The following is a 22147-nucleotide window of genomic DNA, read 5'->3' on the forward strand; positions in this document are numbered from 1 at the left end:
AAAAACCATACAGTTAAACAAAATGTATTAAATTGTTTATTTTTTTTTGTCACTCAACACAAAAAAGGGAGAGGGGGATCCTAGAGCGTTACGATTTGTTACAGAGGGGAGGGGGGAGGTCAGATCAGAATTACGTAACAGAAAATCTCTGGAGGGACTCTTTTAAAACGAGCATTTTGATTAAGCAAATTCTACAGTGTTATATAATTTTTATTAGGAGGTAGGCATTGGCCCCCGTGGTGGTTAGCGATGTCGGCCGGCTCGCTCTCCCACACGGTTGTGATATCGGGTTCGATTCCAGATCAGGTCGAGGATCTTTTCGAGCTGGAAATTTTCTCGACTCGGCACTGGGGCACAGTGTATTGTTGTACTTATCCTACAACACGTAAAATGTGGGACTGGAATACGAGCAACCAAGAGAAGATCGGTGGGAACTTAGTATGCTGACCACCCAAGACGGCTGCCCCGTCGCGAGGCTGTGCATTCATAGTCCTAGTAAGGCAGCATGCTGAAAACTAGAAATAATATGAACAATCAAGAATTGAATATGGACCGGAACAATCGGCAACGAACTAGGCGACGAAATAATGACTACGATTGGAAGCTCGGTACATTTGACTGTGGAACGCTAAACGTCCCCTGTAGCGACCGGATTCTGCTGGAGCAGTTGGAGCCCCGCCACTTCATCGTTGCGCTCCAGGAGCTTTGCCGGAAAGGAGAGGAGGTACGGAGGATTTGTGGCCGCGAGCAGGGAAGATATATACAAGCCGTTGATCGGCGCGCACAGCCTACACACCGTGACGAACGATAACGGCCAGCGCCGTGTCGACTTCGCAGCTTTCCGAGAACTGGCAGTCCAAAGTACCTTCTTTACCCGAAAGGACATCCACAAAACCACCTGGAAATCACCTGACCAACGTACAACAAACCAAATTGACCATGTTCTCATCGACGGCCTGTTCTCAGACATTACAAACGTAAACACCAAGCGCGGCACGGATATTGGCTAGGACCACTACCTAGTTGCGTTGACTTTGCGCTCAAAACTGTCTACTGTATGCCACGCGCCGAACCCCGAGGCGACACTAGGAGTGAAGGCACTGGCTGGTATGACGGGGAGCGCGAGGCAGCGGTGAATGAGAAGAACTGGACCTGGGCGTTATACCCTGGAAGGTCAACGAGAGAGAACGACTCGACCACGATTCTCAGACGAAAAAGCGCCAGCAAGAGGATCGTGAACATGAGGAGCTGGAGCAGCTGTACCGTGCCAGTGACACGTGGAAGTTCTATGAGAAAAAAAAAAAAACAGTCTCGCAGAAGCTATGTGCCGCAAGCCGACGTTCCACGACACGAATGCGAACCTTCTCATGGATGCCAGCGAGGTGGACGACAGGTGGAAGGAGTACCATGCTTGTCATTCATTATGTGAAAGGAGAGGAGAAAAAATTCACCGCGCACTTCCTTTCCAGTATGTGCCTGCGTGTAGCAAATGCTTTCACCACACTGCTTCTTTCTCCACTCTAAAGTGTCTCAACCAGCTTACAGAGAGACAAACATACTTCCAGCTCACCCCACATCTGGTAGAAACAAGACGAGTGAATCACTCTACAGAGAAAACGCAGCAGTGCACAACAGTGTCCACTGGCGAGTAGTCCGGAAGGTGAAAAAAAAACCTACCGGGCAAAAATGTAGTCCTCGTGTAGCTACGCTGCGAAAACGAATTCCACCAGAGTAAATTCGACCGGCTCGAGCAACGCAATCTATTTTTTTTGCTCCCAATCTCTTTTCCTCTTCTGCCATGCTCAAGAAACCAACTGTGAAACGCCCCGCTGATAGCTCTGCAGTGTTATTATTGTGCGTGATGTCCACACGTGTGAGAAAGTACACCATAGTTCGTTGTCTCGCAAGAGAGAGATTTCAGATTTCACCGCAGTGCGTTCAGGTAGCTCAACAGATAAAAATCGTTTGTCGCTCTCTTCTAGCATGAGCGTTGATTTGCTCTTTAGTGTGACAGCAGTTGTTTCCACAGTGCAAGATGTTTTCCTGCACTCTAGAGGTTTTCTGAGGAGAAAAGACAAGCATGAGGAGTACTTCGATGGGCAGTAACTGACCTAGGAACAGCAGCAGCAGATGACCGAGTACCAGCCCCCGATGTTCGTGAAGTTCTTTGTGAGATCGAGAAGCTGAAAAGCAACAAAGCCGTAGGCAAAGACGGACTGCCGAGCGAGCCTTTTAACATGGGAGAGAGGGGCTGGCTAGAGCACTGCAATGGGTCATTCCCAGGATTTGGGAGAAGGATAACTGCCAGATGAGTGGCTGGAGGGAGTGGTCGCCCCATCTATAAGAAAGGCGATAAGCTGGAGCGCCGCAACTATGGCGGTATCTCACTTATGAATGCCGCCTAAAAATACTCTCATAGATCCTGTTCCGTCGTCTATCACCTTTAAGCAGGAGGTTCGTGGGCCAGTACCAAGCGGGCTTCATGGAAGCCAGTGCCTCCGCGGACCAGATCTTCTCAATCCGACAGATCTTACAGAAATGTCGCGAGTACAACGAGCCCAAACATCACATCTTCATCGACTTCACGGCGGCCTCTGACACAGTCAATCGAGAACAGCTATGGCAGATCATGCACGACAACGGATTTTCAGGTGACTTGACTGGTCAAGGCCACCATGGCGCAAGCGGTGTGCTACGTGCGTGTTTCGGGAATACTCTCGAGCCCCTTTGAATCGCACAGGGGGTTTAAAACATGGTGATGGACTTTCCTGTTTACTGTTTAACACCGCCCTTGAGGGTGTGATCCGGTGGGCGGGCATCGACACGAAGGTCACGATTTTCGCAGAAGTTCTTTAAAAGAACCATCAATGAAGTAGAAATTGAGGCGCAATCGTGTGGAAACGCATCAGCTTTTGATCCGCCTAAGAAATTATCAGTGCATCAGAAAATCAGACTAAATGTAGAGGACTTTGCATCAAACCGTCAAAATAACTCTAGTACCTCATCAGCAAGTAGAAAATCTTATACTGTACACTGTACAGAGCCCATTCACCGTGAGGGTTCCATTCACCGCTCACTTTTCATTTACACCGATACTTCAGCAACGCTCTCCTGAAGGGTTGGGGAAAATATTTTTCGTGAAATGTGTTTTGTTATGAAAAAAAAAACGGTACCAGTTTTATATCAGCTTTATCTGCAAAACTCTACTCTTTTAATTGTTAGAGAGAATAAAATTTATATTATGATCATGTATTTTTGGCGATATTTATTAAAATGGGACAATAAACAAACTTTTCAATAGTACGGATTACAATATTCGTCAATACAATTGCTTGGGCCTCAACAATTTATTTTTGCACACACAAATTAGTATGGTTTATTTGCTTGTACAACAATAAGCATGCACGAATTATAGTCTATAAAAAAAGTCCACCTAAATTGATGAGTAAAACTCTAACTATGGAATACATGCTGTGAAAAAGAAAAGGCCAATGGTTCAGAAATATTGTTCGGTTTAATCGAGTTTTAGAAAAAATCCTACCCAGATACGCTCAAACTGTGAGTTCGCTAGGTTTACAATGCTTGCAACTGGTCAAGTGTTGGTAAGATGAAGTTTTCTAACAATATTCTAGTTTATTTTTACAACTCTTATTTCTAACACTAGATAGATAGATAACACTAGATATTATTCACGTTCAAGAGGGCTGATTTAAATTACAGAAATTTCGCATCGATTTTCCTAGAGGTTATTAACGTTTCCTAGAATATATAATACAGTTACCTGTCTATTACACATTTCTTTGCCGTAATCGGAGAAGATAATATATTAGTGGCTAGAGTTTCATTCGATATCGGTATCAACTTAAAAATGTTTTCACAGATTTGCCGCACGTCGTAGCGTGCATTACATATGTAATCCAATTAGTATAATTTTTGAATCAGGTAAAAAAAACGAGGGAAACATTTTTTTAGAGATATTGTGTAGACTATTGTAACAACCTATCTTTCTATTGCATACATGAATAAACAAAGCTTAAAATATATTAGTATCTTCTGGTTCAATTTCCTCGAATTTCTGTTTAGTTCTCTTTGATATAGTTACTATCAAAAATTTCTAGCTCTCGTTGAATAAAATTAGCCTTATTGCTCAGCACCTTGATCTGCTTCTGGTTGGCCTCAATAACTGATAGCGAATTTTCGATTTCTTTTAGTTCGGTGTTCATGTCAGTGGTAGCGCTATCTACTACACGGCATAGTCGCGCAAAAGTGCTCGAGAGTTCCCTGCAATTAAGTTAACGTTGATAAGATGTTGTGGGTTTATCAGGACAATTTTTCGAACTTACTGTTGCACCTGATGACTGCAGTTAGCGGACGTTAGATCAACGATTAGTTTTAACTTTCTGGTAGCATGTTGCACGTACTGATTCTTGAAACTTTTTTCTTTAGCTGCGTTGGTCCACGACAGACGTTCGTAAAGGTAGACACTACCGTACAGGATGCCAGCTCCAACGATAACACGCCAGCCAATAGTTTTGAGAAGCTGCAAGCACATGTATCCATTAGCATAACTGTCATAGGGAACTCTGTATTAACACTTACCACTCCAGCTACCAGTAGTCCAAGGGTACCCTGAGAACCTATTGAAGCTATTGCTACTTTCGAAATCACCGACAGTTGCTCCTGTGTGATTATATCGTTTTCCGGTACAAGACACATTGGTGAAGTGGGGGACATTATTTGCGATGCCTAAGAAAAAGTCAATTGATTAGAATTATTGTTTCTTACTTAACTGCTATTTTAAACACTCACGTTAACGTTGCTGTTATGCTTGTTATGAGCTATAGCCTTTTTATTTCCAGATCGCATTTTGCCATTAAAGCGAGCAATGAATGCAGTGATACCCCAGGAAAATCTAAAATCTAAATCCTCCTGAAAATCAGCGCATAAATTCTGACAATTCAACGTGTAGAGAATCTCGAAAGGCTGATTTCTCGCCACAACATGATTGGTGTGAACTACGATTTTCTCCGAAGGAATTAGTGCCGTCATTCGGTCCGTCATCTCACGCTGTGCTGTTTCCACGTTCATCGCCAGTGCTGTGCTTAGACGTGCTCTTAAGTTGGAGCCGAGACCATTTTCCACATGAGCGTTTATTTCCTTCTTATAGACATTCAGCACTAGTGTGTCGGTGTGAAATGGCAAATTAAACTCGTCAACTAAAATATTGAGTCGCCAAATTTCTTCGTTCAACGCTTTCGCGACCTTCTGCTCAACTTCTTCCACCATGTTGTGTATTTTCATTTTCATCTCGCGGGTAACCTGCATCAGTTGCGCTTCAGTCGTGGCGATGCGATCCGTTAGTTTTTTCTTTTGTTCCAATTTTTGATTCCGCAGCGTATTTGCTCGGTCGTAGATATTGTCTAGCATAAGGCGCATCTCGTTGGAAATGCCTTTTCCACGTGAGCTATGCTGTTCAAACTTGGTTCGAACGGCACTTTTGGAGATGCATTCTTCAAATTTTCGCTCGAAGTCTTGGAAATCGAAGTAACGATTCTGGAAACCATCTGCCAAAGCACCAGCAATCGCCGGTAAACCCTCCGCTTCTTTTAATCGAGCCTGTAACGTTTCGCGGGCCGATACAAAGAACACCCGCTCTTCCGCTTCCTTCTGAGTGGCAACCTTAAGTTCTTTTACGAGAAAATCGATACAACGCTCCTGATGCTGAGCTTTAACCTGCAATCATTTGTTCAAATGTAATAATGTTATGTGCATTTTAGGATGTTTGTTCCACGAAATACTGCCATGCTGTAAGCTTTTCTTTCGCAGGTAAGTATTTTAACAGGGACGTTATTTGATTAGAAAGAATTGGGTATTGAAATAAACCTTTCGTGCAGAGTCAAAAGTTTTGTTTTAACACTGTCATTTTTTTAACACGTGGTTAAAACGGAAAAGAAATTAGAATGAAAATTCCCATACATTTTTGCTAGTTCCCCTTATTTGCGAAAATATGATGGAAAAGATTACGAGCATTGACTGCCGTCGCACAACCAATAAATTTTATTGTGCTAATTTATTTATACTCACCGATTCTTGAAATTCCGGTTCGGAAGCAGATGCATCCCATCGGTTATTCAGCACAAATATGTTTGGTTTCGAAAGACGTGTTGAAACTTCATGAAAGAATGACTTTTCCTGCGAATTTATGAAATCAAGTTATACGTCCCTTTGAGTTCCTCAATCTATTTACCGCCAGAGTCATCGTTGATTCGGCATTGAGAACAAGTACAAAAACATCCGCATTCAGGCAGTGGTTGTCGATCCAATCATCCAAATTCGGAGAAACATCCACTCCTGGTGAATCGACAAAAACGACATCGTCGCGGAGAAGACTGCAACGTTTACGGGGCCAGAATATCCGTACCATCGAACTTTCAGATAACTTTTCGTGGCATAATGCATTAGCTAATTGTTTAACCGACTGCAATATTTGAACCAAAAAACTAGTTAGTGCTGGTAAAAATGAATTTTTCTTCACTTACCGTAACATTTAGCTTCTCATCGCTGCCTTCTTTCACTAGATAAGCGTCATCTCCATCGACGCCCTCGACCTGACAAAAACAGTTGGTTGTGTGACCGATGCCACTCGGTAGGATTTTGTCCTTCAGCATAGCGTTGATGACGGAGCTTTTACCGTTTGAGGTACGCCCGAAGAATGCAACTTTCATGTGATCTCGAGCAAGAACTTCTCGTATACCAGAAACCTTGAGTACATAACTTTTAAATTGTTCCGCTTCGGCTTTGTCGACAATTTCGACAATCGCAGGCATGCCTATAAATGGATTATTTCAAAAAAATTTATTCTCAGTGATGGTGCAATAGAAATCTAAACAAATTTTAAGTTATTGTCCTAGCAGAATGATTTAATCAGTAATTAAAGTAATTTACATTTCAGCTATTTTTTTTCGTTTAGGCATTGTTGTTGTTTGAAATAAAATTCATAAACCATAAAACCTAGTTCACACAAAATAAAAATCATTAACTGGCAAACACAACTAAAAAATAATGTCTTGTGTTAGTCAACAAAATAGGATTGCGATTAATATGAAATATTTTATACTTACCATCTATAAAGCTTGTTGTCTCTATCACATAGTTCTCGATTTCCCCGAAGATATCGTTAATCTTTTTCTTGGCTCTCACGAATATCTGCAACGGTGAAACGTCCAAATGACCAGCAGTAGTGTGTAGCCCACGGGGCGATGTATTTGCATCCAGTAGAGCGGCCGTTTCATACGGCGAAGCCGCCCCATTTGCACCACCCGTCATCATCGAAATGGTACGGTTTAAATATGCGGCCATCGGGTTCGATGTTCAGCGTAAATATTCGTTCGACGATTACAAAGATCGATCGCGCGAATCGTATCGGGTTATCACGCGGGATGACGCGTTTTGATGTTAGTTACAGTTAGTTACGACCGATAGTGACGACGACAAAAAGCATAGCAGGTTGTGGTGGCAAAAAAAGCGTATTAGAAAGGTACTTGTTTGTTTCGGCTTTGTTTCGAATATTGTCCTACGATACACGCATATTTTAGAAAAAAGAATAGAACACTGTTCAACAAATATTTTTTATAGAGAAATAGTACACATTGCGTAAAAACTGTAAATTGCGATGCAGAAAAATAAATCTATAAACGTTGATGGGTGCTTGCTGGTATACTTTTTTTTATCGTCGTGATTCTTTAGCTATACTGTATTTTTTTAGCAAACTTAAATAATCAACTGAAAGTAAACAGAAGAAACAAAATAAACCATTAATTGAATAGCTCGGGTGATGATTTCACATGGTTTACTAAGACTAAAAGTAGAAGACATACTTTTTATGGATATAATAAGAAATAACGCAACCTACACTAGGATGAAAACAGCACGGAAATAAAGCAAATTTTCGACAGATTGGATGTTCACGTACCTGCTTTGACTCGGACATTTTCGCCAATCCTCCTACGACTGGTCGGTTAATGCATCGTGAACCGTGTATGGGCAATGCAGTTAGATGTTGGCAAAATAAACGGAAGTTGGTACGTTGTTTTCTAATTGGTATAATGCAACAAAATAACGTTGCAAATCCAACGCAAAATTTTCTCTACAGCACTTTTCTCTGATGACAACACGAGCGTGATGTAACCTTTCTTTCGTTCAGCTTCAGACTCTTCAGACTGGAGGCCATGCGAAATGCGAAAGAAAGTGGAGAACAAACGTCAAAAGATTTTACTAACACGATCACTGGGACTCTTCATTTGTAGGTTGAAACTACCCTCAATTTAGGAAAAGACCATGATGAGTTGAGTGATGAGAAGAACATGGTGCAACGGTTTAATCGAAGAGCAGGCGCGGTAAGATAAGGTAGCGTTTTTCTGCTTTGGAGGGTTGGAGATGAAGTATCACCACATACTTAGACATACGTAACACTGGCGATTTTTTTTGGTACTCTTTGCCCCACATCACCCGGTACCAACACCAGTATAAACTGATCGACGAAAATGAACGGAATGAATCTTCTTCATCGCGGCTCTACTCGAGCCCTCAGCAAAATCCCTTACGAAACTGTCAAAAAGTTGTTTACAAAATCCATGCTGCATTTTTCGAGTGGGAACAAGACAAATGCAGGGCTGCGCAGGTACACAACACATACATAAGACATTCGTAACACTCAGGAAGAAATCTTCCAAAAAAGTTGGTACAAAATGAACTACTCGAAAGTACCAACCTCTGTAAAAAAAACCTCTGTTTGAGTAGTTTATGGAGGTTGTGTACCTGCGCAGCCCTGCATTTGTTTCGTTCCCACTCGAAAAATGCAGCATTGACTTTGTAAACAACTTTTTGACAGTTTCGTAAGGGATTTTGTTGAGGGCTCGAGTAGAGCCGCTATGAAGAAAATTCATTCCGTTCATTTTCGTCGAGCAGTACATTACTGGTGTTGGTACCGGGTGATGTGGGGCAAAGAGTACCAAAAAAAATTCGCCAGTGTTACGTATGTCTAAGTATGTGTACACAACCTCCATAAATTACTCAAACAGAGGTTTTTTTTACAGAGGTTGGTACTTTAGAGTAGTTCATTTTGTACCAACATTTTTGGAAGATTTCTTCCTGAGTGTTACGTATGTCTTATGTATGTGGTATCACTATGCAACAGGAAGAAATTTTTCCTTGTTTTTTTATGTTTTCTTGCTCACTCGAAAAAAACTGTCTCAAATTTCAGCGCTTTAACTTGTAAGGCACTTTTGAGAAGCTCGAATATTGATAGCAAAAAATGTAACATTGTCATATTCATAATTTGCATCCAAATTATATGTTTAATTATGGGAAAATTTGTTTTCAGTTTCTGTTTATAAACAAACTTTCTCGCTATCAAATATGGTTTCCAAAACGGCCGATTCTTATTTTGACAAACCGTTATACCATGTCTCGACACATCATGAGACCAGAGGGCGTTATATATACAAAGGGGCAAAGAAAGGAGTAGTGAATGGTAGCAAATCATCCGATATTCCGACTTATATGTACCTACAAAATATTTGTATACTTTGCATAGTTGAAGCTTAAACTTGACGGTTCACTTGGAGTTATTTGCAGAGTTTTCTGTGCGTGTCGTCAATAGAAAAGACAGCTGGCCTTATTTCTTCTTATTAGGAATTTTGATTCACTCTTATGAAATATTTCAATTTTATTTTATAATTTAGCCGAAAACACGAATTTCAAAAGTACCCTACACCTTCCAAACTACTCAAATGAATCCACGGGAATGGCATCGCTGTCAGCTGCCATACATTTGACGTGTTACCCATGATGTATAAAGACATGGTGTAACGGTATGTCAAATGCAGAATCGGCCATATTGGAAACAGATTTGATTGCGAAGAAGTTTGTTTATAAACAGCCTATGGAAAAAAATTTCGCATCGTTGAATATACCATTTTAATACATTTATATTGTAAATTTAACAATGCTACATACCCTGCTATCAAATTTTGTGCTTCTTGAAAGCAACTCATAAGTTAAACACTGAAAACTGGAGGGTTTCTTTTTTAAGTGAGCAAGGGAACATAAATTAACAAGGGAAATTTTGTTTTCTGTTGCATGGCGATACCACATACATAAGACATACGTAACACTCAGGAAGAAATCTTCCGAAAAAGTTGGTACAAAATGAACGAGCCGAATCGTTGCTATTTGATGAAATGTTAAACTGTTGTTTTTTTTTGTGCTCGATAGTGAATGTTCGTAATAATATTACGAAGATGATGAGTGTTTTGAATGCGGACTCAATTGGTCGGCCTCGGAAGACGAAGTGTTTTGTCTCGCTTGTTAAACACGTCGTAGGACGCAAATGTCGGCGTGAACCACTACTCAATTTTATTTCCGATTGAGCTGAAATTTTGCACAGGGTGTTTTTTCGGGCAGGTAAACATTTTGTATAGGTTTTTTATTGAGATGACCATTTTGGTTGGCATTTTGGTCTGCAACCTAAACGATGCGGAAAGCTCAAATCCTCACAAGATTGGCCAATATTATTCAATAAACCTGGATGCGTTCGAAAGCGGCGTTGGAAATGGTCATCGGTATCTACCGTTGTTAAAACGCTGGATGGCACCTTCCTCCGTATGGCGGTTTTTTTGGGTATTTACTAGGCTGAGAGTCGCCCCGAATCTTTCCAAAAACCATTTTCTTAATCGCGTATAAGGAAATTTGTTTTGCGAAATCACTTTCTTCATCACTAGAATCAATCAAATAATCGAAAACAATTTACGCGTTCTATATTTAAGTTCTTTTTGGCGGCAAATTTTCAAATAACAATAGCAAACTGTGGGAACCGAGACAGCATGAAATACAGAATACAACTAATGACAGTTCGCCAGCTTTCAGTAGAATAGTCATTTAAGCCAACGTTGCGGGACGTGCCCAGTTTACGGAAAAAATTTATGTACGCACAAGTAAAAAAATCTGCAAAAGAATTATGTTATCGATAACTTGGGAGAACGGAAACAGAGTTAAAACAAAGTTATGTGAAATGGAGGGAACATTTTATGAAGTAGAAAGAACGTGCAAATGAATTATGTTATCGATAACTTGGGAGAACGGAAACAAAGTTAAAACAAAGTTATGTGAAATGGAGGGAACATTTTATGAAGTAGAAAGAACGTGCAAATGAATTATGTTATCGATAACTTGGGAGAACGGAAACAAAGTTAAAACAAAGTTATGTGAAATGGAGGGAACATTTTATGAAGTAGAAAGAACGTAGATCATTCCGGAAACGATTGACTGACGGATAAGTTGGTTATTACTAGATCCGCAAAAAATATGCGAAATACATCACAAACAAACATTTTGCCAACGCTGGCTAGTGACGGTCTTCAGAAATTGGCAACTGCCGGTGTGAAAAAGAAATAGTGGAATTGGTAATCCCCATTAGCAACGACCGGTGCGAAAATCGGTTGCTATCCAAAATGGCAACGGCCAGCGTTGTGAAAATAGCAACTCAAATGGCAACTCACCGGTGCGCTTGCTCTAAGCAAAAAAACGCTACCTCACCCCGCGCCTACTTTTTGATCAAACCGTTACACCATGTTCTACTTATCATATGGTGTTACCATCCTCACTACTGGCACCCGAAAAATGGACAGCTTACCCTTTTCTTGTATTGTCGCCCCAGTAGAAAGTCGAATTTTTCGACTAGCGACATTCGGTTTTTCTCTCATACCGTACATTATACTTAACAGCGGAAGTAGTGCGCTGTATAGCGCATCTGATTTGCTATACATGAGAGTAAAATCGAATGTCGCTAGTCGAAAACTCCAATTTTCAACTAAATGCATAATATTAGTTTGGGCAAAACAACCAAATGTTGTCTGTAATTATTGTTTGCATTTGTGATAATTTTACGCAATTGGGTTGTTAAGCTATTAACGGATTTCTGATTTTTATATATCAGCTAAAAAGTGTAATTTTATGAGCAAAACGTCATTTATTAAAATATTACACCGTTGTCCTTCGATTTTTAAATGAAGGATAAAAATCGCTCTAAATCGCTCGAATGACAGTTCGTATATGGGCGAACTGTCATCGTAGCGATTTCGAGAAGTTTATAGTTAATAGCTAAACAACTCAATTTCCACAATGTCAGTATCAACGTCGCAGCACTAAATCGAAATCGCGACTTTCGTTGCGCGCCAATTTTTGGCTGCGACTTTAAATATCCTTACGTGGGAAGTAATGCGCTGTATAGCACATCAGATCAGATGCGCTATACAGCGCACTATTTGCGACGTAAGGTATAATGTGCGGCATAGACCTTCCTATCTGCGCTAGTATTAGTGATCGATTTCACTAATACAAGTTTTATTTTTGGTTGTAAATAATCAACACGCTGGTGGTAACAAAAAAAATCCTCCTATTCCGAACTTTTATTAAAGTTGTAGGCCGATTTTTAGTTTTATTTCATCTATTATTCCACTAAAACAAAGTTTGTTAAAACAGGTAACGCTAATGAACTAGGATTCATAAGTGGTCTATTTCACTAATACAAGTTTAATTTCTGGTTGCAAATAATCAACGAACTAGGATTCATAAGTGATATATTTTTCGATATTGAATATCAGCTGATTTTTTGGTTGAAAATAAATCGATTTTATAAGGATACACGACTAAGCCTGTATTGGTGAGATTTGGCGTAGAAAGCTCTACTATGAGTGTAAAATCAATTGTCGCCAGTCGATAACTACACTATAAAAAATCGATACGTTACTGCCAAGTGAATTTCACTTACTTCTGTGCTAATAGATGTAACATTTCATATCTAAGTGGAATACACTTGCGTTTCACTTCGCAGCACAAAATCAAGTGTCTTACACTTCGGTTTGCCGTGTCATGCATACCAAAATCAATCTTTTTACACTCAGTTCCCAATGGTAGAACGCGTCAAATGCTGAAACACGTCAAAATACCGTGAATTCCATTAAAAATCGATATGGGTCGACCTGTTAAAACGATTGGGTTGGTTTATTGGTATTCGTGTGTAAAAAGCATTTGGTATAAGCGTGTGATTTTTTTTCAGTGTACAATTTTCAACTAAATAGATTATATCTTCAGGTTGTTTCAAGATGAAGTGAATTTTAGCGGCAGATAAGGTGGTTTTCTGATTAATGGTACAGTAATAGATGTTCGCCCCGCCAGAAAGCTACTTTGCCATTCCCTTGACTGAGTCACAGCTAATTTCGTGTGGTCGATTTTATGAAACAGAGTAAGAAACTACTTGGTCCATGAGCAACATTTCACGAGTGTGTAAGCAGCAGATTCTGTTTCGGCAACACAATGGATACGTTGCGGCTGCGTTTGCGGCAATTTGACAGTTAGCCCATACATTTTCTGTCAAATTAACGTCAACGCAACGCAAACGTATCCAATTGTGTTTGGGTCTTGATGGTGGGACCGGTTGGACGGATGGGAGGTGAGAACGGTGAGAACCGAGTTTCAAAACAAGTAGTCCGACAAAGTGATTGTAAATAAACATGTTCAAAGTTTAATCACAGCAGACAGTCAGCGACGCTAGATCTACGGAAATACGAATCAGCAGATAAATTCTACACGATAAACAGTTCTTTTGAAAAACAAAGGAAATGATATACACCATAAACACCATGAACGTATGCAGTAATTTTTGATAATTTGCCCATCAAATCTGTCAGCGCTGCGTACAATGTGGCACGATGGGTTTTCCTAAAATAACTGTAGATACAGCACTATGCATAGGTTTTTATGTATCCTGTCTGTGTTACTCGTTTTATAAAGTATTTAAAATAAGCAACGGTGGGTTACATCCTGGATTATTAGGCTACAAAAGTAACAATATTGTATTTTTCAGATGGTCTGCAGAATTACTATTATCTTGAGGAAGGATGGTCCTTTTTCGGAGGCCGTCGTCGGGATGACTATGATTGGGAGTGGGAAATTTACAAGAAATACGCGATTGATAATGCGTTCATTTTTGTGTTTCATGCAGTGTCTTTTGAGCTGATACGCATTTTTCGTATAAAGCATATTTCTTTGGTGCTATCCTTGATTGGCTGTGCCGCTACTCTATATAATTACGGTATAAAAGTTCTGGTAATTTTGTTGTTACAAAACATAACATTCTTTGCCATAAGCAGCTGGAGTAAAAAAGTACGGTTTCTATGGGCAAAAGCATTTTTCTGGATAGCGGTTATCAATAGTACAAAACTATTGTATTTTTACGATCAGCTAAACTTGCTGCTAGATATCGACAATGATAAATTGTTAGAGTTTAGTATAATCATCTCATGGAACGTAATCAAATGTACGAGTTTCTGCCTAGATAAGGCCGCAGCTAAAAGTAAAGGAGAAAATTATCGATTAACAGATCTCCTTGGGTACTCGTTCTATTTTCCTCTGCTTCTGTATGGACCGGTAATAATTTATACTAGGTTTAAAGAATGCCAAAAAGTCAGTTACGAACACGACAATCTACACACATTAAACCGTTTCAAAAAACTGTTTTGTCAGCTGATAGTTTGTGTACTCTGGGCGCTTATAATGGAGATTGGACAACATCTTTTCTACATTAATATTATTCACTTGGATCTGAAAGTATATTTTTGTCTTATTTTTCTAAAGCATAACTCTAAATAATCTGAACTTGTAGTTGATACAGCAAACGAATTTATGGGTTTTGTATGGATTAGGCCTTCTTATGGCACATTTTTTCTTCGTGAAATACGTGATATATTATGGAATTGGTATTGCTTTCGGAGTCTTCGATGGAATCGAAATGCCGCAAAAACCGATCTGCATTGGGCGAGTTCATTTGTACTCCGATATGTGGAAGTTTTTTGACCGAGGTTTATATGAATTTTTGTTTAGGTAAGCATCTCATGTGATTTTAAATACAATATTAATGCAGTTAATCTTGACTCTTACAGATATATCTACACTCAGCTTTGCACAAAAACATCTTCTGGCGTTCGAAAAATAATGGCTAGTTTAGCTACGTTTATGTTCATATATGTGTGGCATGGCTTATACACATTTGTGATGATTTGGTCCGCTTTGAACTGGATTTGTGTTGTATTAGAAGGTTTTGTAAAGAACATTTTTGGTAACAATACTCGGTTAGGAGCACTCGTGGGGACACATGTTTTCATATTATCAGTTCTATCTAACTTTTTCTTTTTTGCAAGAGAGGAAGTTGGTTACGTTTACATCAAAAGAACTTACTTTGAAAGCATAAGCAACTACGCAGTTCTTTACATAGTGACATATTGTTTCTATCGAACAGGAGAATGGATAAAATCTATCGAAAGTAACCGAAAAAGTTTATTCAAAAAGACTTACTAATAAAAAGCAGATGAAAAATTATTAAAGGTAGCTGTAAAGTTTTTATTTCTTTCCTTCAACCATCAGGATATGGTAACCAAATTTTGTTTTTATCGGTGGATCAGTGTATTTTGGGGCATTTATTGTGGAAATTGGCAGTGCAAATGCAGCATCTTGGAATGGCCCGACCATAGATCCACGTATTTGCCATCCTAGGTCACCCCCTTGTCGAGCCTTGTCTTCACTATAATTAGTGGCCACCACATTGAAGCTCTGTCCCTCTTTGAGCTTTTCTAACGCTTCCAATATTTTACTTTGTTTTTCACACAGAATATGTCGCACTTTAACTGCGCTACCACCTTTTTTCTCTTTGCCGGCCGCTGGAAACGTTACAAATATAGCAAAGGGATTCGTGAATAAAATATTTCTTACCTTCTTCATTGCCCTTTTTTCCTGTCTTTGCGGATGCTGCTTTAGTTTCTTTCTTAGGAGGCATTTTTTGAGTACCTTATTATTTTATAGATGTATGCAAAATTCAATCAAATGATGTTAAAAGGTTCTTTTAATAAACAGTAGTATAGTATAAAAACAAATACGTTCAGGTTATAGTTTTATTTAGCACTTGCGTAACGGATGGTAACAGTGGGATTATCGATATCTGTCAAAAATATCGACAGTATCATTCAGTGTCAAGGGAACATTCGTACTTTACGAATCAAAAAGTACAATTCGGGACTATGAAGTATATTTTGTCACTGTATATTTTACTAGTCTGGTGGAGTGGATTCGGGAACCAATTTAAACTGTCAAAATGGAAACCAGTCGTATGGAAACTTCATTGACTGGCTTACGTTTTGACAGTTTTAATTGGTTCCCGAATCCACTCCGCCAGAATAGTAATAAATCCGGACTACTTCATGATTAGGGCAAAAGTAGATAGAAAAGCAAAGTAATGATTCAGGCCCAAACACAGTAGATACGTTTGCGTTGCGTCGACATTTATTTGACAGAAAATGTATGGGCTAACTGTCAAATTGCCGCAAACGCAGCCGCAACGTATCTATTGTGTTTGGAATTTTCGACTTTTTCACGAAGTAGTCCGGATATACAGTGACTTTATAGCTTTTTACGCGCCAAACTGGCGGATACTATGAGAAAATCGTAATATGTTACCTACCCTTTCGACAACTCGGCTTACGTCATGCACGCTCCCTAAAATGAAATCAAAAATGATTAGAAAACAATTCATTTTCATAAAAAGTGGAACAACACGAAAATTGAGTAGCTCTGTTGTTATTCAAAATTGTGTAACCATAGTATGGGCAAATACTGTGTATTCATTATTCAGAATGATGAATACAGTTAAACTCATTTTTCGTGTTTAATAAAACTCATTTAGTTCTTAAAAAATATCAGTTTATGTGTACAAAATTATCCATTTATTGAATTTAAAACTACTCAGTTTTAAAATTAAAACCTACACAGATTTAGATTTTGGAACTATCAAATTTTTGAATAGAAAAATATTCATTTTTGAATTTAAAACTAACCATTTTCAGAATTTAAAAGTACTCAGTTTAAGAATTGAAAACCACTCAGTTTGAAATGCGATGTTAGCGTAGAGAGGGAGGTTTGTGCCGGTAACAGTCAGAACAAAACAAACAAAATCTGAACGGTGTCTAATTATATTTATTTTTTAAGTATATTTTGCTCTTTTTTTGTGATGCATAATCACTTGATATTTTACTCTCCCACAATTTTCCTGATGACACGAACAACCTGAAAACTTTTGGTTCTTTAGAATGAATAATGAAAAAAGTTTATATGTGTAGAAAATCAACATGAGACGGAGAACGTTATGAACACCCATGTAGGTCCTCAAATGGAAGCACTTGATAATGTTGTACAAGTTGCGTGTACCAGCACCAATGTCATGTTCACTGGAGATGACGTCGCTAATATTACCGCAAAGGTATCAGGCATGCAATGCATGTTCATGATTGATTCCGGTGCGCAAGTGAATACATTCACTGATAAAATGTTCAAAATGCTCATTTCGAACTCTAGCTATTCTACTGGAATCCTCGACGTCCAATACAAATCAGACAAAACACTTAAAGCTTATGCAACAGAAGGCACCATCAAGGTTTTGGCTATTTTCCACGCTCCTCTTTATATTTCTAGTGATAGACCTACATACATAGAGAAGTTCTATGTAGTCAGTGAAGCTCGTGCTTTTTTGGGAAGACCAACAGATTCACGGTACAGTGTTATGATGCTAGGTTTACAGGTACCTATAAAATGTAAGGAGATCTCGTTTGTAGAATCGGTATACGCAGGAGAAATTGCTTCAATTTTCACTGTTGAAGCATTTCCAAAATTCAACGTCCCTCCTGTTAAAATCTACTACGACACAACAAAACCAGCTTGCAGAAATGATTTTACCAATATACCTTTGGCAGTTAAATCACTAGTTGAAAAAAGACTGGAGAACCTGGTTTTAGCTGATATCATAGAAAGAGTTGTTGATGGAATGGATATTTCGTTCTGTTCATCAATGTTGGTCGTGCCCAAAGGCAAAGACGACATACGTTTAGTTATTGACTTACGGGGACCTAATCGCTATATTCACAGAACTCCATTTCCGATTCCTACTTTAGAGAAAATTCTTTCCGAGTTAGATGGAGCCAACTGGTTCTCTATTATTGATTTAAGCCATGCATTTTTTCACATTGAACTGCATGAAGACTCACGCCATCTCATCAAATTTATTATGCATCGGGCAACAAAATCTGAACACTTACGAAACCTTGCAAATTCCGAAAACTTTTATTGGACTGATAGCGAAGATGATGAGTTCAATTGGCTCAAAAACGATGCTTTAAACTCTATAAAGCTACTAGGTTATTACAACCTAACAGACCGTATAGAGCTTTTCGTAGATGCCTCTCCTGTTGGCTTGCGCGCGTTACTAACTCAAATAGACGGCAATAATACTCCTAGAATTATAGCATGTGCTTCTAAATCTTTATCTATCGCGGAAAAACGGTACCCCCAAACGCAGAAGGAAGCTCTAGCAGTTGTTTGGGGTGTTGAAAAGTTTTCATACTACTTGTTGACCAGACCGTTCACTATTAGAACTGATGCAGAGGCGATCCAATATATATTCAGTGTTAATAATCGTTTAGGCAAACGAGCAATTTCACGCGCGGAAAGTTGGGCGTTGAGATTACAGCCTTACGACTATGAAATCAAAAGAGTTCCCGGAAATCAAAACGTAGCCGATGCGTTGTCTCGTCTCATACCAGCAACACAGGAAGCAACTCCGTTTGAAAAAGAAGATGAGACTCACTATCTCTTTTCGCTGGATGCTAGTAACATGATCATTACTTGGGATGAAATAGAAACATTTTCGGAAAAAGACAGCGAACTACAACTAGTACGAGAAACGATGTCGTCGAACAAATGGCCATCTGAGCTACGATCATATGAAGCACAAAAAAATAATTTGCGTTGTAGTGGTTCTCTGGTATTTAAAGACGACCGAGTAATTCTACCATTTCCAATTCGACTGAAAGCACTTAACTCTGCACATGGAGGACACATAGGAGAGGTGGCGATGAAACGTGTTATGCGTGAATTTTTCTGGTGGCCCAGAATGTCAGCCGATATAATTCGTTTCATAAAGAATTGTTACACCTGCGTCCAACTTTCAAAGCGAAACCCACCGTTACCATTATTCTCACGAGAACTGCCCGAAGGACCTTGGCAAATGCTGCAAATAGATTTCCTCGCATTACCCGCCTTTGGGTCTGGAGAATTTTTAGTTGTAACAGACACATGGCTCGCGCTACCTGTTCGTAGTAGAAATGAAGGCAACGGATGCAGATACTACAAACTCAGCTTTGAACGAAATTTTTCGAATGTGGGGGTACCCGTCTGTCATACAGAGTGACAATGGACCTCCTTTTCAGAGTACCGGATTTATATCCTATTGGGAATATAGAGGAGTGGGAGTTCAGAAAACTATACCGCTAAGTCCTCAGAGCAATGGAGCAGTTGAAAGACAGAATTCGGGAATCATCAAAGCTCTCTCAGCAGCAAAATTAGATGGCTCTAACTGGCGTACAGCACTGCAACAGTATGTACACAGACATAACACGTTGATTCCACATTCGCGGCTACAAGTTACTCCTTTCGAACTAATGGTGGGTTGGAAGTACAGGGGTAACTTCCCTGGTATATGGAAGCCTTCCGAAAACTTTTTTTTTCTCTCGGTTTCGTTTGGCTCAGACCGTCAGATCCATAAAGCCAAGTGTTGTGGATATTAGGTGTGTTGGCAATTTAATTGTTTGGTGCGCGAGCAAATGTCGAATTTCTCATGTTGTGCATTGAGTGTTAAAGTTGCAACAAGTCTCATTGGAAATTGATATGTAGGTGGTAACCCTTTTTTTTAACTGTCTCAAACATTCTTTTTTATTTTGCTTAGGTATTCAGTAAGTGCTTTATAATCTTGTGTTTTTTTCTTATTTAATATTTGGTGTAGTGGAATATTATTCTTTATTGACTGTATTTATTTCTAATATGGTTATAAACTGGGCAGTTGTATAAAAGGTGGTAAATGTTTTCAGTCAGATTACATTTCTCGCATTTATCGTTTGTTAATAATTTCCATTGAAATAGTCTGTCCTTAGAAGCTGTGTGTCCGGTCCTTGTTCTTCCCATAGTTATAGTTTCTCTTACATTTAAGTTCATTTTTCTGAACCATGGCTTTTTAGATATTTGTTTCGCGTGTTCGTAACGAAATTTACCCTTTTCCTCTGACTTAAATGTGTACTGTTCCTGCCACATCCTCAGGATTTCGTTTTCGAATATCTTCAGTGTATCATCTTATGTAAAGTTGTAATCTTCTATTTCGTCTTTTGTAGTTCCCAATTTAGCTGCAGTGTCTGCGTTTTCGTTTCCCATTATATTTATGTGACCCGGTATCCATTGTATGTGAACAGTTGTAAAATTTGATTGGATTATGATATTTAGTAATTCATTGGTTAGATTATTGTCTGTTTGGAAGGGATTCAACAACAATGTACAGGCACTTTTTGAATCAGTGAATATAACTATTTTTCTCAAATTTTTTGATGATGCATATTTTAATGCTTCCACTATGGCGACAATTTCGGCATTCATTATAGTGAAACCTGTTTTCAGTTTACCACTATGTGAAAGTTCTTCTTGGGGGTCATAATAACCAAATCCAACGTTTGTGTCTATGATTGATCCATCTGTATATAATTGGTACCAGTTTTTATACTCGTTTTTTATTATTTCTGTGACTATGACTCTTTGTGTGCTCAACGGTAAATTCTTCTTTTTTAAATCTGTGATTTTATCTTTAACCTGTAGTTTATTTTTAAGTTGTGCTAAATTAGGATGATTCTCTACCTTTCTTGTCATTTGAAAAAATTGAAAGTTGTAAAGCGAAGCTACTTTTTCTAAAAATGAACAATGTTTTGGGAGATAATTCACGCTCATTACTTCGGTTAAACTATTTTGAATTAGATTATTGTTTTTATGGTATAATGTTTTAGTTGTCTCTCTCAAGGCTAAATGTTCTGCCCGTAATTTAAGTGGTATTTCTCCTGCTTCTTGTAACACAACTTGATTAGGTGTTGATCTTAGTAGTCTTAGGGATGTACGTAAAGATAATAGATGTGCTGCTTCTAATTTTTTAAATGTTGTGTTCGCAGCCGCTGCTGTAATTGTGATACCGTAGTCTAAATGCGGTCTAACAATGGCCTTAGCTATTCTTAATAGTTGTTCCGGATGGGCGCCTACTTTTTTATTACCGATCATTTGAATTATGTTTATTTTTTTCTTCGCTTTTATTACCGCCTTTTCTATGTGTATTTTATATGATAATTTTGAGTCGAGGTGTATTCCCAGTATTTTATGGTTTTCTTTTATTGCTATGGGTGTGTTATTAATCTTCAATTGTATTGTTGGATTGAATTTATTGACAAATATTATCGCTGCTGATTTTTCTGGGTTTAATTCCATGCCTATTTCTTTGAATTTAGTAGATAGTTTTGAGAGAAATCTGTTCATTCTACTAGCGGCTATCGTAGCATTATATCCTGTTACTATGGCCGTGAAGTCATCCGCAAATTGGATAAGGATTTCCTCGTCCTTTGCGACTTCGTGCACGATCTTAGTGTAAATGTTAAATAGTATCGGGGATAAGGGACAACCTTGTGGTAAACCTTTGTTCGTTACAGAAACTATTTCGGTGCCATCATTCAATATTAAAGTCGTTTGTCGGTGTTTTAGGTATAAGTGGATCCAGTTTATTATTTCTACTGGAACTTTTTCTGTAATTAGTGTTTGTATAAGAATGTCTATATTGACATTGTCGAAAGCTTTTGTTAAATCCAAGAAAGTAGCTATGAGGATATCGCCCTCTCGCTTCGCCTGAGTTACTAGTGATATTACTGTGTTAACACAGTTAATTGCAGATGTATTTTTTCGGAAACCGAATGAGTTGGACGGAATTATATTGTTTTGATCAAGATAATTTGATAATCTGTTTTTGACGACACAGTTAATTAATTTTAATAATATACAAAGCATTGAGAGAGGTCTGTAAGAGCTTGGCAAATTCATATCTTTACCTGGTTTGAAAAGAGGTATTATTTTACTTTGTCTCCATTTTGGGGGAATTTCACCGGTTTTAATTGTTTCGTTCAAAAGGTCAGTA

General features: G+C 38.7%; 3 protein-coding genes across 7 annotated transcripts; 1 reads left to right on the forward strand and 2 right to left on the reverse strand.

The window, feature by feature from the left end:
• Nucleotides 1–3250: 3250 nt before the first annotated feature.
• LOC129731074 (transmembrane GTPase Marf) lies at nucleotides 3251–8250 on the reverse strand. Of its 3 annotated transcripts, none has more exons than XM_055690825.1 (9): nucleotides 7973–8250; nucleotides 7122–7206; nucleotides 6540–6829; nucleotides 6248–6478; nucleotides 6085–6192; nucleotides 4810–5733; nucleotides 4600–4746; nucleotides 4344–4540; nucleotides 3251–4281 (listed from the first exon to the last, which is right to left on the reverse strand). In XM_055690825.1, exons 1-9 carry the CDS (start codon nucleotides 7988–7990, stop codon nucleotides 4080–4082), a joined length of 2202 nt encoding a protein of 733 aa, XP_055546800.1. In that variant the 5' UTR covers nucleotides 7991–8250; the 3' UTR covers nucleotides 3251–4079. The 3 variants fall into 3 exon arrangements, with proteins under 3 accessions (XP_055546800.1, XP_055546799.1, XP_055546798.1); XM_055690824.1 differs by having other exon boundaries at nucleotides 7122–7573; XM_055690823.1 differs by lacking the exon at nucleotides 7973–8250 and having other exon boundaries at nucleotides 7122–7779.
• A 5227-nt stretch (nucleotides 8251–13477) lies between these two features.
• On the forward strand, nucleotides 13478–15438 carry LOC129727441 (protein-cysteine N-palmitoyltransferase Rasp). Of its 3 annotated transcripts, none has more exons than XM_055685290.1 (4): nucleotides 13481–13869; nucleotides 13925–14667; nucleotides 14723–14940; nucleotides 15000–15438. In XM_055685290.1, the coding sequence occupies exons 1-4, from the start codon at nucleotides 13770–13772 to the stop codon at nucleotides 15412–15414; spliced, it is 1476 nt and encodes a 491-aa protein (XP_055541265.1). In that variant the 5' UTR covers nucleotides 13481–13769; the 3' UTR covers nucleotides 15415–15438. The 3 variants fall into 3 exon arrangements, with proteins under 3 accessions (XP_055541266.1, XP_055541265.1, XP_055541267.1); XM_055685292.1 differs by lacking the exon at nucleotides 13481–13869 and having other exon boundaries at nucleotides 14013–14152; nucleotides 14211–14667; XM_055685291.1 differs by lacking the exon at nucleotides 15000–15438 and having other exon boundaries at nucleotides 13478–13869; nucleotides 14723–14959.
• LOC129731969 (peptidyl-prolyl cis-trans isomerase NIMA-interacting 4) lies at nucleotides 15372–16030 on the reverse strand. The gene is made up of 2 exons (XM_055692404.1): nucleotides 15826–16030; nucleotides 15372–15773 (listed from the first exon to the last, which is right to left on the reverse strand). The coding sequence occupies exons 1-2, from the start codon at nucleotides 15887–15889 to the stop codon at nucleotides 15457–15459; spliced, it is 381 nt and encodes a 126-aa protein (XP_055548379.1). The 5' UTR covers nucleotides 15890–16030; the 3' UTR covers nucleotides 15372–15456.
• Between the last annotated feature and the right edge of the window lie 6117 nt (nucleotides 16031–22147).

This window comes from Wyeomyia smithii, chromosome 3 (assembly GCF_029784165.1).
Source record: "Wyeomyia smithii strain HCP4-BCI-WySm-NY-G18 chromosome 3, ASM2978416v1, whole genome shotgun sequence".
NCBI lineage: Eukaryota > Metazoa > Arthropoda > Insecta > Diptera > Culicidae > Wyeomyia > Wyeomyia smithii.

Bases quoted from the DNA above. Each gene is read 5' to 3' on its own strand.
- LOC129731969 (XM_055692404.1), bottom strand. From the start codon at position 15,889: ATGCCTCCTAAGAAAGAAACTAAAGCAGCATCCGCAAAGACAGGAAAA. The intron at 15,774-15,825 runs GTAAGAAATATT...TAACGTTTCCAG, and splicing joins AAAAAAGGGCAATGAAGAAG to CGGCCGGCAAAGAGAAAAAA.
- LOC129731074 (XM_055690824.1), bottom strand. From the start codon at position 7,359: ATGGCCGCATATTTAAACCGTACCATTTCGATGATGACGGGTGGTGCA. The intron at 5,734-6,084 runs GTGAGTATAAAT...AAATGATTGCAG, and splicing joins AACCGGAATTTCAAGAATCG to GTTAAAGCTCAGCATCAGGA. The intron at 4,747-4,809 runs GTGAGTGTTTAA...ACTTTTTCTTAG, and splicing joins AGCATAACAGCAACGTTAAC to GCATCGCAAATAATGTCCCC.
- LOC129727441 (XM_055685290.1), top strand. From the start codon at position 13,770: ATGGGTTTTCCTAAAATAACTGTAGATACAGCACTATGCATAGGTTTT. The intron at 13,870-13,924 runs GTGGGTTACATC...TGTATTTTTCAG, and splicing joins AGTATTTAAAATAAGCAACG to ATGGTCTGCAGAATTACTAT. The intron at 14,668-14,722 runs GTATATTTTTGT...CTGAACTTGTAG, and splicing joins TTATTCACTTGGATCTGAAA to TTGATACAGCAAACGAATTT.